General features: G+C 46.0%; 1 protein-coding gene across 4 annotated transcripts in view; it reads right to left on the bottom strand.

The window, feature by feature from the left end:
* Positions 1-15,706, bottom strand: part of CEP295 (centrosomal protein 295) — a 627,693-nt gene that overhangs the window by 308,485 nt on the left and 303,502 nt on the right. For all 4 annotated transcript variants that reach the window (XM_078656965.1, XM_078656962.1, XM_078656963.1 and 1 more), the window contains one exon: positions 13,941-14,177. In XM_078656965.1, the coding sequence (XP_078513091.1) occupies positions 13,941-14,177 (237 nt within the window). The remainder of the gene's footprint in view (positions 1-13,940; positions 14,178-15,706) is intronic.

Raw genomic sequence — 15,706 nt, 5'->3', positions numbered from 1 at the left:
CTTCACTCCCTGAGCCCAGAAACAAAGCCTTTCCTGGGAGGATGTGGTCACACCTCCCCCAGGTCAGGAAGAACCATCTTTAGCAGGGGAGCTTCAAAGGCCTTTCCGCCTTTGTAACACAACCTCCAGCCTCTCCTGTTATCAGGAGCAGGCCCCCTTCCTGTCTCCCCTCTTTTTCGGCAGGAAGCCAGGCAGGAAAATTAGAACAGCCCAGAATGCGTGCCCAAGTCTGCCACCCCATCCCTCAGGTGGGGGAGGCGAGGTGAAGCCCACTCTTCCGAGCCCGCCATCTTGCAGATGGAAGGTTCTCTCCAATCAGGTTCAGGGATTGTGCCCACTCCTCCAGGTGGGGTGAGCACACCAAGGGTGTAGTTACCCTAAGGTCAGTAGCCTTTCAGCTACTAACCTCGAGACCCCTAAAACACCCCCTAAATACACTATTTAGGGCACAGCCCTGAACCAGGAAGACAGATTCATGCAACCTAAGAAGAAGGACAAAAGAAGACACCCAGGAGAGGAGACTGCAGAGAAGAACTGACTTGGCCCCAGCCCGACCGGCCCGTCTGCAGTTTCCAGAGATCTTGCACCAGAAGTCTCCTTGTTCTGCAGCTAGGGACCTCCAGAACCCCATGGCAGACTGACTGCCTTCAATAAAGACTGGATCTCCTCTGAACAGCAGCTCTGTTCAAACAGCCAAGAAAGACTCCAAGCCTGCTGAGGACAAAGAAACCCGACGCCTGGAACCACCACTGCACCGAACGCCTATTGCCTGAGTCCGAGTGGCCCATTGGTCCCAGCGAGATCCCCAGCACTCCAGAGTCCGAGTCCACCATGGGTTGACCCCTCCAGGACTCCCCAAAGTCGGCCTACAGCCTCTGCACGGAGACCACCCCAACCGCAAGTGGCCGGGTAAAGTGAAATCCGACCTCAAAAGGCACCCCTGCATCCGGCCACCCTGTGTCCTGGAGAAGAGGATCTGAGGTGCACCTACGTCCCCAAGCACTCCAACTTACCTGCCCAGCTGTTGGTTCCTCCTGGAAGACTTCCTGGGCCAAGCCCGCAGCTAAAAACCGGCAATCCCCATTGTAAACAGGGCACTCAACGCAAAAACAGCACCCCAACCCCAGCAGCCCCTGTGCGGCAGTGGGTGCACCTTGTGTGCTAAGTGGGATCCCCCTTTGCTCCAAGCCTAACACCAGGAGCTTTGCTTCCACAAGCTTGTGGCCTGCTCGTGAGCAGCCACCAACCAGAGGCCCCCTATCCCCCACTGGATAACATTGGGCCTCAGCACTCTGCATACGGCCGCCTTAGTGCCGCTAAGGGTGCTTTGAGAGCGAATCCTCGACCCAGGGGAACCCTGATTCTAACCTCTGAATACCAACTCCAAAATCTAACTACTTATCGTTAAACCGGTAACACTGTTTTCTCCCATAGGACTGCATTGACTACTTTTCTGTGAAAAATCTTCTAAGAGTTTAGTTGGTTTGTATGAAACCTTGAAAAACTGCAAATGTACAACAAGCATTGGAAATGCAATAGGTCTCGCATTAGGAAAGTTTGAACAATTAGTATTGTAAATGACACTTTTTTTATTTATGTGTTGGTTTTGAAAATAGCAAAAGTAATAGCTTTGTCAGTTACAATGTCAATAGTTTGAACTTTCGCAAATGTGACACCTATAGCATTTGTAATGCAATGTGTGTTGTCTTTACGTGACTTAGATGTATTGATATTGCAAATAACAATGGCTTTTAATTTTGTACATAATTAATACTTAAATAAAATTTATTGTAATTTATAATGGCAATAGCTTAAAAGTTTGTAAATTAATTTTGTGAAGATTATGTTCAGTGTATTTTATTGTGACGAAAATCCAAGAACATTGCATTTGCACCTGGTGGTGGATGTGGTGGTGGATGTGGAGGTGATGGTGGATGTGGTGGATGTGGTGGTGGATGCGGTGGTGGTGGTGGTGGATGCGGTGGATGTGGTGGTGGATGTCATGGTGGATGTGGAGGTGATGGTTGTGGTGGTGGATGCGGTGGTGGTGGTGGATGCGGTGGTGCATGTGGTGGTGGATGTCATGGTGGTTGTGGTGGTGGATGCGGTGGTTGTTGTGGTGGTGGATGTGGAGGTGGTGGTGGATGTGGTGGATGTGGGTGTGGTGGATGTGGGTGTGGTAGAATTGAAACATTTTTTATATTAATTACTGCCAACGAAATCATTGCTGTTACTCAACAGCAAACGACCATTGAGAAAGCCAAACTCCCCACCTGGCACATACCCCCTCATTTCAGGTCATGACCCCTATTGTTACATGACACTCAGGAGAGCTACTAGGACCCTCTGTCTCAATTTTTTAAATATATATTATGTAGCTGTGCAGCCTTGATCGCTCCAATTTTACTTAATATGTAATCTTGAGTGAATATGTAATTTGTTAATCTATAACTCACGTCACGAGTAACTGCTGTACATATAAGTAGTGTTGTCTACTACCATGTCACTTTTTCCTCATGTAATTTACTTCGCTCTAGTCTAAAGCGCTCTGACAACTCTGGGTAAAGTGCGCGCTATGTTAAAAACACATAAATAAATAAATTGCAATAGTCCTGTTAGGTTTTTGGTGCACGTCAATTTTTGTGTTCTATAACTGGATGCAATAAAGGAAAGCTGGGAGAGGAACCAAAATTCATGTTGGGTGGCACATACTATGGAAATAAATTAAATAGGCCAAACACCTTTTGGAGACCCCCTCCCCCAAACACCTTTGCATCCCACTTATAGCCCAGTGACGAACAGTATTGGGAGGGGTGATCTGTTGGAATTGGAAAGGAGGGGGAATTTGTGAGGGAGAGCAAAAAAGAGCTGTAAAGGGAAGTGATGGGAAATTAGGGGGAGAGTAATTGAGCTGGGAGAAGTTCAAAGGGAGGCGAAAGAAGTGTGCGAGAAAGAGAGGGGGGGAGGAGGGAGGGGGCCGTCTGAGGCGAGGTGGCGTCGGTGCGGTGAGAGGCGGATGTGGGGCGACACAACAACAAAGAAGCAGCGAAAACAAAGCAACATATGGCTGGGGAGTTGCAAAGACCGTAAATTAATTATAAAGGGAGGTGAGATAATGAGAGCACGTGGTCAGTCCCCTTGAAGGGGAGGGGGCAATGGCGGGCGTGAGGCAGAGACTGCAGAGTGATGCGAGGCTCCGGCGGGGTGGATTGTGCGCGAGAGAGATTGAAGGGGAGGGGGCAATGGCGGGTGAAGGGGAGGGGGCAATGGCGGGCGCGAGGCAGAGACTGCAGAGTGATGCGAGGCTCCGGCGGGGTGGTGGCGGGTGAAGGGGAGGGGGCAATGGCGGGCGCGAGGCAGAGACTGCAGAGTGATGCGAGGCTCCGGCGGGGTGGAGTGTGCGCGAGAGAGGAGGGAGGCTAAAGGGCGAAAGAAGTGTGCGAGAAAGAGAGGGGGGGGGAGGAGGGAGGGGGCCGTCTGAGGCGAGGTGGCGTCGGTGCGGTGAGAGGCGGATGTGGGGCGACACAACAACAAAGAATTTATTACCCATATCATTGAATGTTTTAAAGGTTATATTGTCCACATTGTTTATATTTGCGAAGAAGGGCGCAGTTCAGCGACTTCTTCCGCCTTTATACAAGCGTTGGTGGAGGTCTAATATGCTTTTTGATTGGCGGAAAAACGTCCAATCCGGAAAACGTTACTATGGGAACACGACGCGTTTTTCTTCGCGTTATTCACAGCTCTTTGATCTTATCGTGTAAAGCAGCGAAAACAAAGCAACATATGGCTGGGGAGTTGCAAAGACCGTAACACGGCGGGCAGGGGAGGGGGCGGAGCGGGGAGAGGGGAGAGGTGCGACACGAGAGTAGGAGGAGGAGGGGGGAGGAGAGTAGGGGAGGCACGGCCTAGCGGCCGTGCAATCAAGAAGTGAGGGGGCGGAGCTGGGGGAGGCTGTGAGAGAGAGAGTAGGCAAGGCAGGCGGCTGGGGGCATGTGCACGCGCTTTTAAGCTCAATGCGCATGCGCATTGAGCTTAAATTTCTCGTGCACTGCAAGGAATCGCCACGATTCCTTGCAAGTTGGTTAAAGAGTGGATAAGCCCCAATAGTCTCGCAAGCTCGATGCGCATGCGCATCGACAGGCGAGACCTAAAAACTCAATTACTTACCTTTTCTATAGGAAATGTCCCCGTGTGACATCTAGGCATATCACACGGAGTAGGAAAAGTAACTTACAAAAGTAATCTGAAAAGTAACATACTAAGTAATCACTATAGTTACTGAAAAGTAATTTTGACTGTTGACTTATCTGTAAACAAACCAATTGCATCCAACTGCATTTCAATTGTAATTCAACTGCAATATTCCTGCAAAGTATTATTTCACTTACCTGCACCAGGCCTGGCTTGTTCCTAGAAATAAAATAACTGAATAATGTTTTTATACAAATTGGTCTGAGTTCAGTCTTTGAGCGTGTGACATCATTGCTTGCCCGAGTGTGTACAATAAATGGTTAACACTACCCTCTGATAAAGCCTTACTGCTCGCCCAAACTAACACAAATAGAGAGTAAGGTATTATCTACTGTTACCTTTTCCTACCTTTGGGGTTCCACTGGACTCTGCACACAATACCTTACTTTGGTATAGTATATACAGAGCCAGCTTCCAACAGTCAGGGCTCATAGAGGTACAAGCCTCCATAATCAACATGCCCTTTACAGGAGATGCCCTATTTGGCTAGGCGGTCGATGAGTCCTTACAATAACTGAAAAGGACAACAAAACAGTCAAGGCAATAGGAGGAAACACAGCCTGAAGGCCCACCGGCAGGGCGCTTTTCACATTGGGGCAGCAACAGCAGTAACCACAAGGCAGCTCTCACCAAGCCACACAGCAGATCACATACCAACAGTGGCAGCATCCAGCTAGACAGCCCTTTCATGCATGAGGAAGGGGAAGAGGACAAACTGCCAGAAGGAGAGGAGCAACAGTCAAGCGACTAGGTGAACAATCCCAGCCCCCATTTAACATGCGTGGGAGACAGAATAGAAAATTACCCACAGGAGTGGTGTAGGAAGCTGGCTTTTTATGTAGTGTACCAAAATGAGGTACACCATGTAGAAAGTCCAGATGACCCTTATTGGCTTATGGGGCTTAAATTAATAATCCCAAATGCTCTCTTTTGTGGTAGTGTGGGTGAGCAGTTTAGGTTTACCAGAGGGTAGAGTTAAGCATTTGTTGTACACACACGGTCAATAAATGTGGCACACTCAAAAAGAACATCAAGACCAATTTAGAAAAAACACATTTTTATATAATTTTAGACACCAATTATTATCGAAAATAGGTAATTTTACATTACAAACAGTAGAAAATTACAGTGGTCAGATGTGAGGCATGAACCTCGAACACAGTTATGTTATCCTATGAAAGAAACATACATTGCATAGGTACACTCACAAGACTATTCTCGGTGTATCTGCAGAAGAGAAAAACGAAACACAGCAGTGCCACTCTCTGTGTGGAGCTTGCCACTCTCGAAGTCCCACGACGCACAGGTACGTTTTGGTGGCGGTGGTGTTCCGACTGAACACAAACAAGCCTTTGTGCTTGCAACCGGCTCTAGCACCTTGGCCTTGGGTATTGGTGCACGGCGGCTTCTGGGGGTCCAAGCATCTCCAAACTTGGCAGGGAGATGGTTCTGACCTCCTGGAGCAGGAATACCACTTGCTGGGTTGCTGCTCCCTTGCTAGGCCTGGGGGGCGGGCAACTGCAATCGGTGCTTGCTGGTGCAGGAAAGTGGTTCCTCCACTCCAAGGTAGATGCTGCAGGCTCGAGGAAGTACTGGGCAGACCTCCAAGTGTTTGGGGAATCTGTTCTGCTTTTGGAAGAGTCAGTGACTGACAAGACCTGTAGCATTTCAGTGATTCCACCTTAGGGTACGAATACTCTGGAGGTGGAACACGCCTACTGGCATATCTAATTTCCAGCCTGTCCTGGTGTCAAATGGGCCTCGGGCAAGGGCTGGAATCCCCCAGGTGCGGGGGAAGTCAGGGGTCGCATAGCAAAGCCAAAAGGGGCTTTGAAGTCCCTGGTCTTGATAAGCTAAATCACTAGCTATCCTACTGGAGGAGGTGTGAACACCTTTCTCCGGAGAAGGCATTTGTTCTGAACTCCAAGAGCGTGGGCTCTTACCTGCAGGAGGTCTGAAACATATCTGTGGTGGCAGGCTGGATGATACCAGTTAGCCAGCACACTAGATACTGGTATGTTTAGGTCTCGCGACCTATCGATGCGCGCAAGCGCATCGAGCGGAGCGAGAATTCAAGTAGCCAAAATCCTCATGAAACCACCAGCTTTTTGCTGGCGTTTTCATGAAGTTCACGTGAACCACGTGATCAAACACGAACGCGCATCAGCCTCCCTCCCTCCTAATTGCATTTGCCGCACAGCACATCAAAGGGCTTCGCCCAGCGTGCGCTCTGCGGCTTCTCGGCTTCTCCTCCCCTAATTATTCTTGGATGGCCGGCCGGCACACAGCCTTCCTTGCATTTCTCCTCCCCCTCCCCAGCCAGCTTCCCCCAGGCCGTGTTCCCTCATCCCTCGCACCCCCTCCTCCTTCAGGCCCCCACCATTTGCTTCCATTTGTTCTCTTTCCGATAAACACCTCTTAACTGTGCTGATGTGACGTACAGCGTCTCTCTTTCCTTGTCCCCCTAATCCCACCAATCACACGACTCAGTGAATTTATGGTTGGACCGTTATCGTTTATTTATTTAGCTGGAGTATTTATTCTGTCACAAGCGCTGCACAAAACTGCAAAGGCGAAAACTGGATCACATCGCATCAATCAAACAAACAAAACTAAGCAGTTTAACCACAACGTTGTTTCTTTTATTATATAAAGCGCTTTAAACACACCAGGGTGAGATACGCCATGTAAACACATACAAAATATATGGAAATAAAAAATAGCAGTTCAAGAGCTGCTCATGCTTGCGCTCGCACACGCCTGGTAAAAGGCTAACCAAGTTGGGTTACTACTCTCAGGACGCAGTCAACTACCAAAAATTCCTGAGGTGATTCTTTACCGTGGCAAGGTGCGTTTGTTTTGCAACCGCATTACCTCTTCAGCCTTTTGATTAGCGACTGCGTTACCTCACTCTCTGGCTGCTACTACACATTCTGATTGTGTTAACCACCGAAGCATTTTTTATCATGTCTTCTGAATCGTAAGCAGCGGTTCCGTTTTGTTCAGAGCAAGAGTTTGTACTTTAAATACACAAAAGCCGAGCGCCAACGTGGGGCGCGCGCTTCTCAAGCACTAGGGCTGGCTTTGCTCGGCGCGCTGCTCGATGCTTGGCCTCGGCGTGCTTTGTTCTTAGCTGATTTCTCTCCTGTTCGTCCCAGGCTCTCATATTTCCCCTGCATCTTCCCTTAAATGTTCATCCCATTAAGGAGTGCGAGCTTGAGAACCTCGCCGCCAAAATGCAGAGCAATTAAGGGGAAAGGCCTTTTTTTTCCAGGGAAGCATTCGCGCAGACATAAACCTCAACCTCACCCTTTCAAGAAAATATTTCAGTTTTACTTTCATCAAAAAAGTTAAAGAGCCGAGGGCTTTTAGCATCTCGTTTCACTCACACACACAGCCTATTATAACCTGCATAAACAAGGGTGACAAGTTGAGATTAATGAGGCTCCCGGAGTGACAGAACAATTTAATTGTCAAAAATCATAGGAGCTGAACTTTGCCAGTGTATTTATGTAAGGCTGCCACAGCTAAAAACTTCCCTAATTGATTATGACCAATAAGTAATAACACAGAATCCAGTTCTTGGGGAGGCAAATAAAAACAAGCATTGGCATAGCCAATAGGTCTCGCTTGTGGGACCTTATAAGTATTTAGTTTTGTAGCACAATATCCTTGTTACACCAAGGATATTGTGCTGCAAAACTAAATACTTATAAGGTCCCACAAGCGAGACCTATTGGCAATGCCAATGCTTGTTTTCTTTAAGGTGCCCTCTGGATGCATGCCATAATAAATCTAGCAGTGCTAACAGTACAAATGTATTTAAGACCAATTGTTTGATAACCAAAAACGTAGGTTTCAGTAAAGCCATCATGGAGATCGGAAACTCTTAATGACCAGTGCCCAGTACATATACTTAAGATGCCTTCCCTGTTAACTTTTACTATCTAGCAATTAAAGTAGACAGCACAGGGGGTTCTCTGCTCAAGTGAATATGGCTTTACATGTAATGTGATGCGCCCTACCTCACGGCTATAAGGCCTGCTGTAGGGGTGACTTACATATATTATATGCAGTGACTTTGGCATGGCACACAGAGTGTGTGCTATCTCGTGCTTTCACATGTAGTTTGCACAATGTCACATAGCTTGCAATGGCAGCCTGCATGCAATTTTGTATGGGGGTGCCTTAGGGTGGTATAATAATTGCTGAAGCCCTTAGGGACCCTATTTAGTACCCTTGCCCTAGCTAACAGGCATACCATTTACTAGGGACTTACAGGGGTGCTAAAGTGTGTGCCAACTGTAGCACAATTAGATCATTTTACCTTGTCTTTAGGAAAAGAGTACTGGCACTGGGGTCTGGTTAGCAGGGACCCAGGGCACATCAATCAAAAAACATCAGTACCAATGGCAAAAAGTGAACGTGACCATGACAAAAAGGGGCACTTTCCTACATATATACTACTTAGGAAGCAAACAAATTGTGAATTTAAGCTATGTACATCTGCTCAGCGTATATCCCTGTATGCTACAACCAAAAACCTAACCTGGTCTTCGAGCCATATTTGAGTATATAGCAGCAGCCTTTAAAAGAAAGTGTAATTCTCAGCTTAAACACTACTTTTATTATCATCAGTTATTAAATTGATGGAAATGTAATTTGTGCGTCATTAAAGAGATTAAGGCTTATGTAGGAAGCTGGCTCTTTATATAGTGAACTAAAAAGTAGGTACACTGTGTAAATAGTCTGAGCAAACCCCAGAGGAATTACAGAGGCACAAATGACACCCCAAATGCTCTCTTTTGTGGTAGTGTGTGGAAGTAGATAGGCATATCAGAGGGTAGTGCGAAGCATTTATTACAAACACAAAGGCAGTAAGTCAGAACAAACTCAAAGAAATCCAACACCAACTTATAAAAATAACACATACTTGTAAACAAATTTAGATACCAAGATCATCGGAATCGGGCAAGTACTTTTCGAGTTATTAATTTTTACAGTTTTCAAAAATGGAAGCAGTGCATTTTCTGGATCAACAAGGTTATCCTAAGGAAAATTATGTATTGCATTTGGGCACTTAACTACTTACAGGACTGTTCATCTGGAGGTAAGGTGAGTATAGGGCAAGGCCCAAGGCCACACCAACAGGTCACCTCGGAAGGCACCCGGGCATCCGGGTGGAGAAGTGTGTCATGGTGTCGGGTGTTCCATTCACTTTAATGGGAGAACAGTCTGTCAGTGAAGAGGCTGCAAGCTTGGACTGGGGGACCAGTCCAGGGGAACACATACTTGACCCTTGAGATCCTTGGGAATGCAGGGACAACTTTGGTCCACTTCTCCTAGGGCTGTGGGGCTTAGGTGCAGTGGTGTCTTTTGGAGTCTAGGGCAGGAGTTTCCTGCGGTGGGAGGTGGCCTGCAGAAAGAAGCTGCAGGCAGCAACTGGAAGTCCAGCCTGGGCAAACCCAAGCTTGGGTTTGGCTCTTGTGGGTCTGAGGACCCCATAGGCACCGTCACCTCCCTTGGACTCTGGCTCAGGAGCGCAGGTGCATAGGTGCTTTGAGGTGTCGGTGGTCACAGACTCACTTCTTAGTGTTTGTTTACTGCAGGAGGGGCAAACAGGTTAATGGGCCACACATGATGTGGGTCTCACCGTCCCTGAAGTCCCTAGATGTGCAGGTCAGTCCGCCTCGGTGTTGGTATTCAAACTGGACAAAACAAGCCTTGGCTGCTGCAAGAGGTCCTGTACAGGTGTATTGGTCCTGTGCTGCTCTGGTTGGTTTTGGTGTCCTCCTACGTGGGCAAGAGCTCATATGGGACCTTCAGGAGCACAGGGTCCTCTTCCTGGGGAGCCGCGGCATGAGGCTCGCCAGAGAGCGGCAACTCGGGGAACCGCACCTTGCATCTTTGGTTAGGGGAGTAGCTTCTCTACTCCAATGGAGTTTACTTGTTGATTTGTGAAGCACTGTCAGCACTCCGGGTTTCTTGAGGTCTGCACAGCGGTAGGACGAGTCAGATGCTCCACGAGGATCAGGTGCAGGAGGCAGTCTGGCAGGGTTGGCGCCAAGTCAGTCGTGCTCCTCAGTTCTCAGGCCAGCAGTCTTCCTCATTCACTCCTTCATTTGGGTCCAATGAAAATCCGAAATCCTGGTATCAAGGGGTCCCCTAAATACTCAATTTAGGTGAGTTAAGGGGAGTGAAGCATAGTGGCCAATGGGCTACTTACTCCTGGGGTCACTACCACCCCCTATATGACCACCTCCTGTGGGAAGTGGGCAAAACCCTGTCCCAGAATTCCTAAGTGGGACAATACCAAGATGACCACTTCTGAAAGTCGTACAGCCATCAGGTTTGGCCACCTTAGGGGTGGTACTAGCCTGGGGGTGGCATGCCTACCTGCCTAGGTCATTTTCCCACTTGTCCAGGTGCCAGAGGGCTCTGGACAAAGTGGGTGGGCTTCCTCTCCTGTGAGGGGAGCCAGATTTGCATTTCAAAGACGTTAGTTTCTTTGAAGTGCGTCTTCTGGGGAATGCTAATCACAGGTTATCTTGTGGGGGGGGTGTGAACACCCTTTCCCAAGCAGGCTTTGTTTCGGACCTCCTGAGAGCAAAGGGGGACAGAAACTCGTCTGTGGCTGCAGGCTGGACTGAACCGGTGAACTAGCACACTAGAGGGCTGGTAGGTTTCAGGTGGTACCTCTTAGTTACCCTCTGGGTGCATATATTAATAAATCCATCACTGAAGTCAGTGTGGATTTTTTAATACAAGGTGTTTGATACCAAATCCATATGTTTCAGTGAAGACATTATGTAGCTGGGGAACTTGTTTTGACCAGTGCCCAGTACATACCTTAAGATGGCTTTCCTGCTCATTTGCAATATCTAGCAATAGGACTAGACATCACAGGGGCATATCTGTTCATGCAGATATATCCGCACATAAAATATAATGCACACTGCCGTAGGGCTCACAGGCCTGCTCTAGAGGTAACCTCCATATAGTAGATGCAGTGACTTTGGTATGACATACAGGAGTGTCATGTGGTGTTTTCACTCATGGTTTGCACCATGTCATGCCGCCTGCACTGGCAGTCTGTGTGGAATTTATATGTGGGTCCCTTAGAGTGGCATAAGCTATGCTTTGGCGCTTGGGGACCCTCTTTAGTACTCTTGCCCTAGATACCCGGGGTACCATTTAGTAAGGACTTACATGCTACTAAAGTTCTTAGCTAATTGTAGCACAATTAGACTTTACCTTGTTTTAGGGAAGGAGCACTGGTACTGAGCTCTGGTTAGCAGACTCCCAGTGCACTGTCGGAGTTGAAAATCAGGATCTAGTTGCTAAAAAAGGGGGCAATAAGTGGGGGGTGATTGCAAAAAAGCCCAGTTATCTACAGCTTATTAAAAAAATCAGTAGTCGCACTTTATTTTTTTTTATGCACCATAAAGGTGACTTATAATTGTCTTTTTACTATTTTAAGTAAGCAGTGTGCACTGGTAGCCTTCACATCCTTTTCTGCATTCAAGACCCTGGGCTCACTGGTGACTGGCATCAAATACTTCTTCAGGAATGGAGATAACTTCCTGCAGTTCTTTGAAGCATTTCCTGAATGTTTGCAGTCACATGTCCTTGGCCACGGGGACTCATAAACACAGCCTTCTTTTAAGGAAGGGGTACTTCAGATGTAGTGACACTTTTCACCATTAGGAAATTGGATCAGATGTGTCCAGGTGGGGGTGGATGGAATTTAGTTTTTGATATTCTAGGGATGAAATGAAATTGGGAGGTGCTAGGATACAGAACGCGATGAATTTCAGAATGGTTCAAATCTAACATTTTGGATTGCTGAAGCACACACAACATTTTGCCATCAGTTGCTTAGCTGAGCCAGGAAATGTGTCTCAGTGGGATAAATAGGAGGTGAATGTGTGTGAAATTCTACTTGACTCACTTAAGAAGAGTCACCAGTCACAGTTGGATTCACATTTAAAAACTACTCCAACCACTCTCAATGCAGACAGCCGGCAGGAACAGGAAAGATTGACTGGCTGAATTCTCCTCTGAGTGGTGACGGACTGAGTAGACGTGTCTACTGTTTTCCCTTTGTCAGTAAGGCTTCTTCAATGGCTATGGAAATTTGACGTGTGGAGTGAGCAAAAGTCAAAGCGGGTCAGGATCTTACCAGAAGAAGCCGGTCTGTTTAGATATTCCTTCTTTGAGACTGAGCAAAGTTTGCAAGGAAGAGTACTTTCTAAAAAAGGGTGATATCGAGGATTTATGAACCGCTCCAGGGTATATGATGCACACACATTATGCTCTAAGCAAGCAATTAAACAAAGTGTGGAGGATTCCTTCGAGTGAAAATTCAGGACTGAGTATATAACAAAGAACAAGTGGTACTTAAAATTACAAAAATTACTAGCTATATACTCATGTCATTGGGGATTTGTTAGAAGTGGGGGCAGAACCTGAAACAACTCACATACATGGTGGGCATGTTCGACATAGCAGATATTCTGAAAAGAGGTCCTTAGTCTAATCGAGAGCAGTAGTAATCCCGTAGCTCTGTTAAGCAAAGGTTAGAATCGAGCAAGATACTTTTAGCTGGCAGAAACGCTTTTAGTAGATGCAGCATGGAAATATACTGAAGCAATTTTAATTAGAAGTAGTACATGATTTGGACTGGTCCTTGAGATTGAGATTTCTCATTATTTAAATGGACAAAGGACAACATTTACTGAGCTTTGACAGTCTCCGAATGATAAATCCTCATGAAAATAAAGGACGTAGTGTGGCCAGTCAGGCTTATGTTTCTTGATTGCCAGTAGTAGTGTAATGTGTGGGGATATATTTTTGTGTGAAATGAGATGCCAAGGAGGCCAATGCTGTTGGGTGGAGTTGAGAGGATAAGTACAGAATCTACTACGGTTCTCAGGGGTGTGTATGGTAAACATAGGTTAGTATGGGGTGGTTGATGTGGGGTGGTTGATGTGGGGTGGTACTGAAGAGTCATGATAAATATACATTGATGGTCCCACAATAAAAGTTGTTAGTGAAATGGGGCTATACATAGTGCAAGTACTAAGCTTATATAATATTTGGGAACTGAGCTTTAAATTCGATCATGTATAAATGTTCTTTAAAAAATGTTTACACCAACAAAAATATAAAATCCCTAAGGGCTAGACAGTGCCTGTTTGACTTGTAGTTTGGTTACTAGTTCCTGTAGAGTAACACTGTCATTTAAAATACTTTGGGAGCCCCAATTAGTATCAGAATCACTCAGCAAAACAGAGCTCCTACTATATTTTATATATATATATATATATATATATATATATATATATATATATATATATATATGCGCATCACATATGCGCATCACAAACTGAAACACCAAAGTTGCTATGTTTTTTCAACATGGAAGGTGCAGGACATCATATGCTGCTTAATGGGATAAATCAGTGGGTGCTGTGAAGGAGGGTGAGAAAGTAATTAATATGAAATTGCTCTGAGGGTAATTTTTCTTGGTGTTCCTCCTCCCCCCTCATTCCCACTGGAAGTGAAGAGTGACTAAAACAAGAGATTAACTTCTTCCCATTGTTTGTCAAAGTAGTCATGATTAAGTCATGCTCCATTCGTAAAAGACCAACCATAATTCTCTTTAAAACCACACTGCATCTTACCATGGAAAGGAATGTTTCTTTCAAATGACTCCTCCAAATCCTTTGTGTATTTGTCAATTATCTGCTGAATTTGACTTCGGTGCTTTTGTGCAGGAGGCTGGGACTCTTGGTTTGCAGATATTAATTCGTGCCTTCGAGGAGGATGTAAAGGTACAGAAACTGGAAGGCTCATTGGGCTGCTTGTCAAACCTTGGGCAAATGAAGCACTGCACGGATCCGCAGTGCGGGGAGAAGACTCTGCAATGCAGAAAACGTATAAATGTTACAAGTGTTCCACACATAGTCTATGCTTCTAAAAAATACGAACAGCAGAACCAATTGTTGAATAAAAAGGCAATCTAGGAAGCAAAGGTTCATCAATATTTAGCCATTGTTTCAAGAAAATGTTGAAGACTGGAAAATAGCTTACATCTGAATAATGAAACCTATTCTGTGAGAAACACGCATGTAGGAAAGTGCCCCTTTTTGCATGGTTGCCTCAGACTTTTTTCTTGATGTGGATGCTCTTTTGACTTGGTGTGTCATGGGTTCCTGCCAACCTAGTACCCAGGGCCTATGTTCTTTCCCTAAAATTGGTAAACAACCTTTACAACGCAACTTTTACATCGCAGAGCCTTTACAACGCAACCATTACAACGCAAACTATTACAACGCATTGCTCTGGGGGGCGCTATAGGATAGGGAATAGGTTAATTTACTATCCAATAACCTTCCCTCGTGTCCACGGGGACTGGAGTTGGAATCGTAAATTAAACTATTCACTATCCAGCACCCCAAAGCACTATGCGTTGTAATGGACTGCGTTGTAATACTTGCGTTGTAAAGGCATGTGTTGTAATGTCATACATCCCCTAAAATTGTACTGTTGCACTCATTTGGCAACTCTTTGCCCACATGTATGTCACTTGTTAAAGGTTCCATGGGTACAAAGCAACCTGTGACCAGCGAAGGCCTTTAAGGGCTGCAGCACATATTGAGCCACCCTTAGGGGACCTGTACCCTGATACACACAGCCATTGCAGGCTGCATATTTTGGTGCAGAACAAAGTGAAGAGTCAACATACTGTGAGCAAGACCTGTGGGGGTTTAAACGCTTTGGTGGTGAAATTTGCACACATCCAAATTAAAGTGGAATGATTTGAATCTATTCTCCTGGAGTGTGGTGGTTCTTCTTTGATCTTTTAATGCATTATAATTCAGTGAGGGACAGTCCACAATCCTGAAAACACCAGCGCTGTATTCAGGCAGAGCGATCCCCGCCAACAGTCCTGTTACGGTAAGTTCTGCCAGGTGGTGCATCCTCCGCAGATATAGATATATATATATATATATATATATATATATATATATATATATATATATATATATATATATATATCCTCCCCTGCATGCGCGCACAGTTTACAAAAACACTAAATTTCCCATGTTTGAAGGGCACTTCCTGTTGAAACCTTTTCCGGTCAACAAGGCTCGCGTTTGAACAATACAGTGTTGCAGCATTTCTCGTGTTCGCACAGGATTTATTCCGGTAAGAAGAAGAAGTTGCCACGTATGGTGCGATTGTCTTTAAAGTCCCACTCTTGAGACTTTGCCCTCAAATTGACTGATTGGGTGTGTCATTATATCTTATTAGGAAGACGCACGAATGGGCATTTACAAATCGGACAGCAGATAGAAAGCCTCCCCGAGTCACGCCATGGCAGGAGGTATGATTGCGTGTTTTTTCCTCCTGGTTTTGCAATAATTGTTATTGGTATACGGCTTAG

This window comes from Lissotriton helveticus, chromosome 8 (genome assembly GCF_964261635.1).
Source record: "Lissotriton helveticus chromosome 8, aLisHel1.1, whole genome shotgun sequence".
NCBI classification, from domain to species: Eukaryota; Metazoa; Chordata; class Amphibia; order Caudata; family Salamandridae; genus Lissotriton; species Lissotriton helveticus.
Note: the sequence above shows the minus strand (reverse complement) of the source record. Positions and strands in the feature narration are given on the sequence as shown.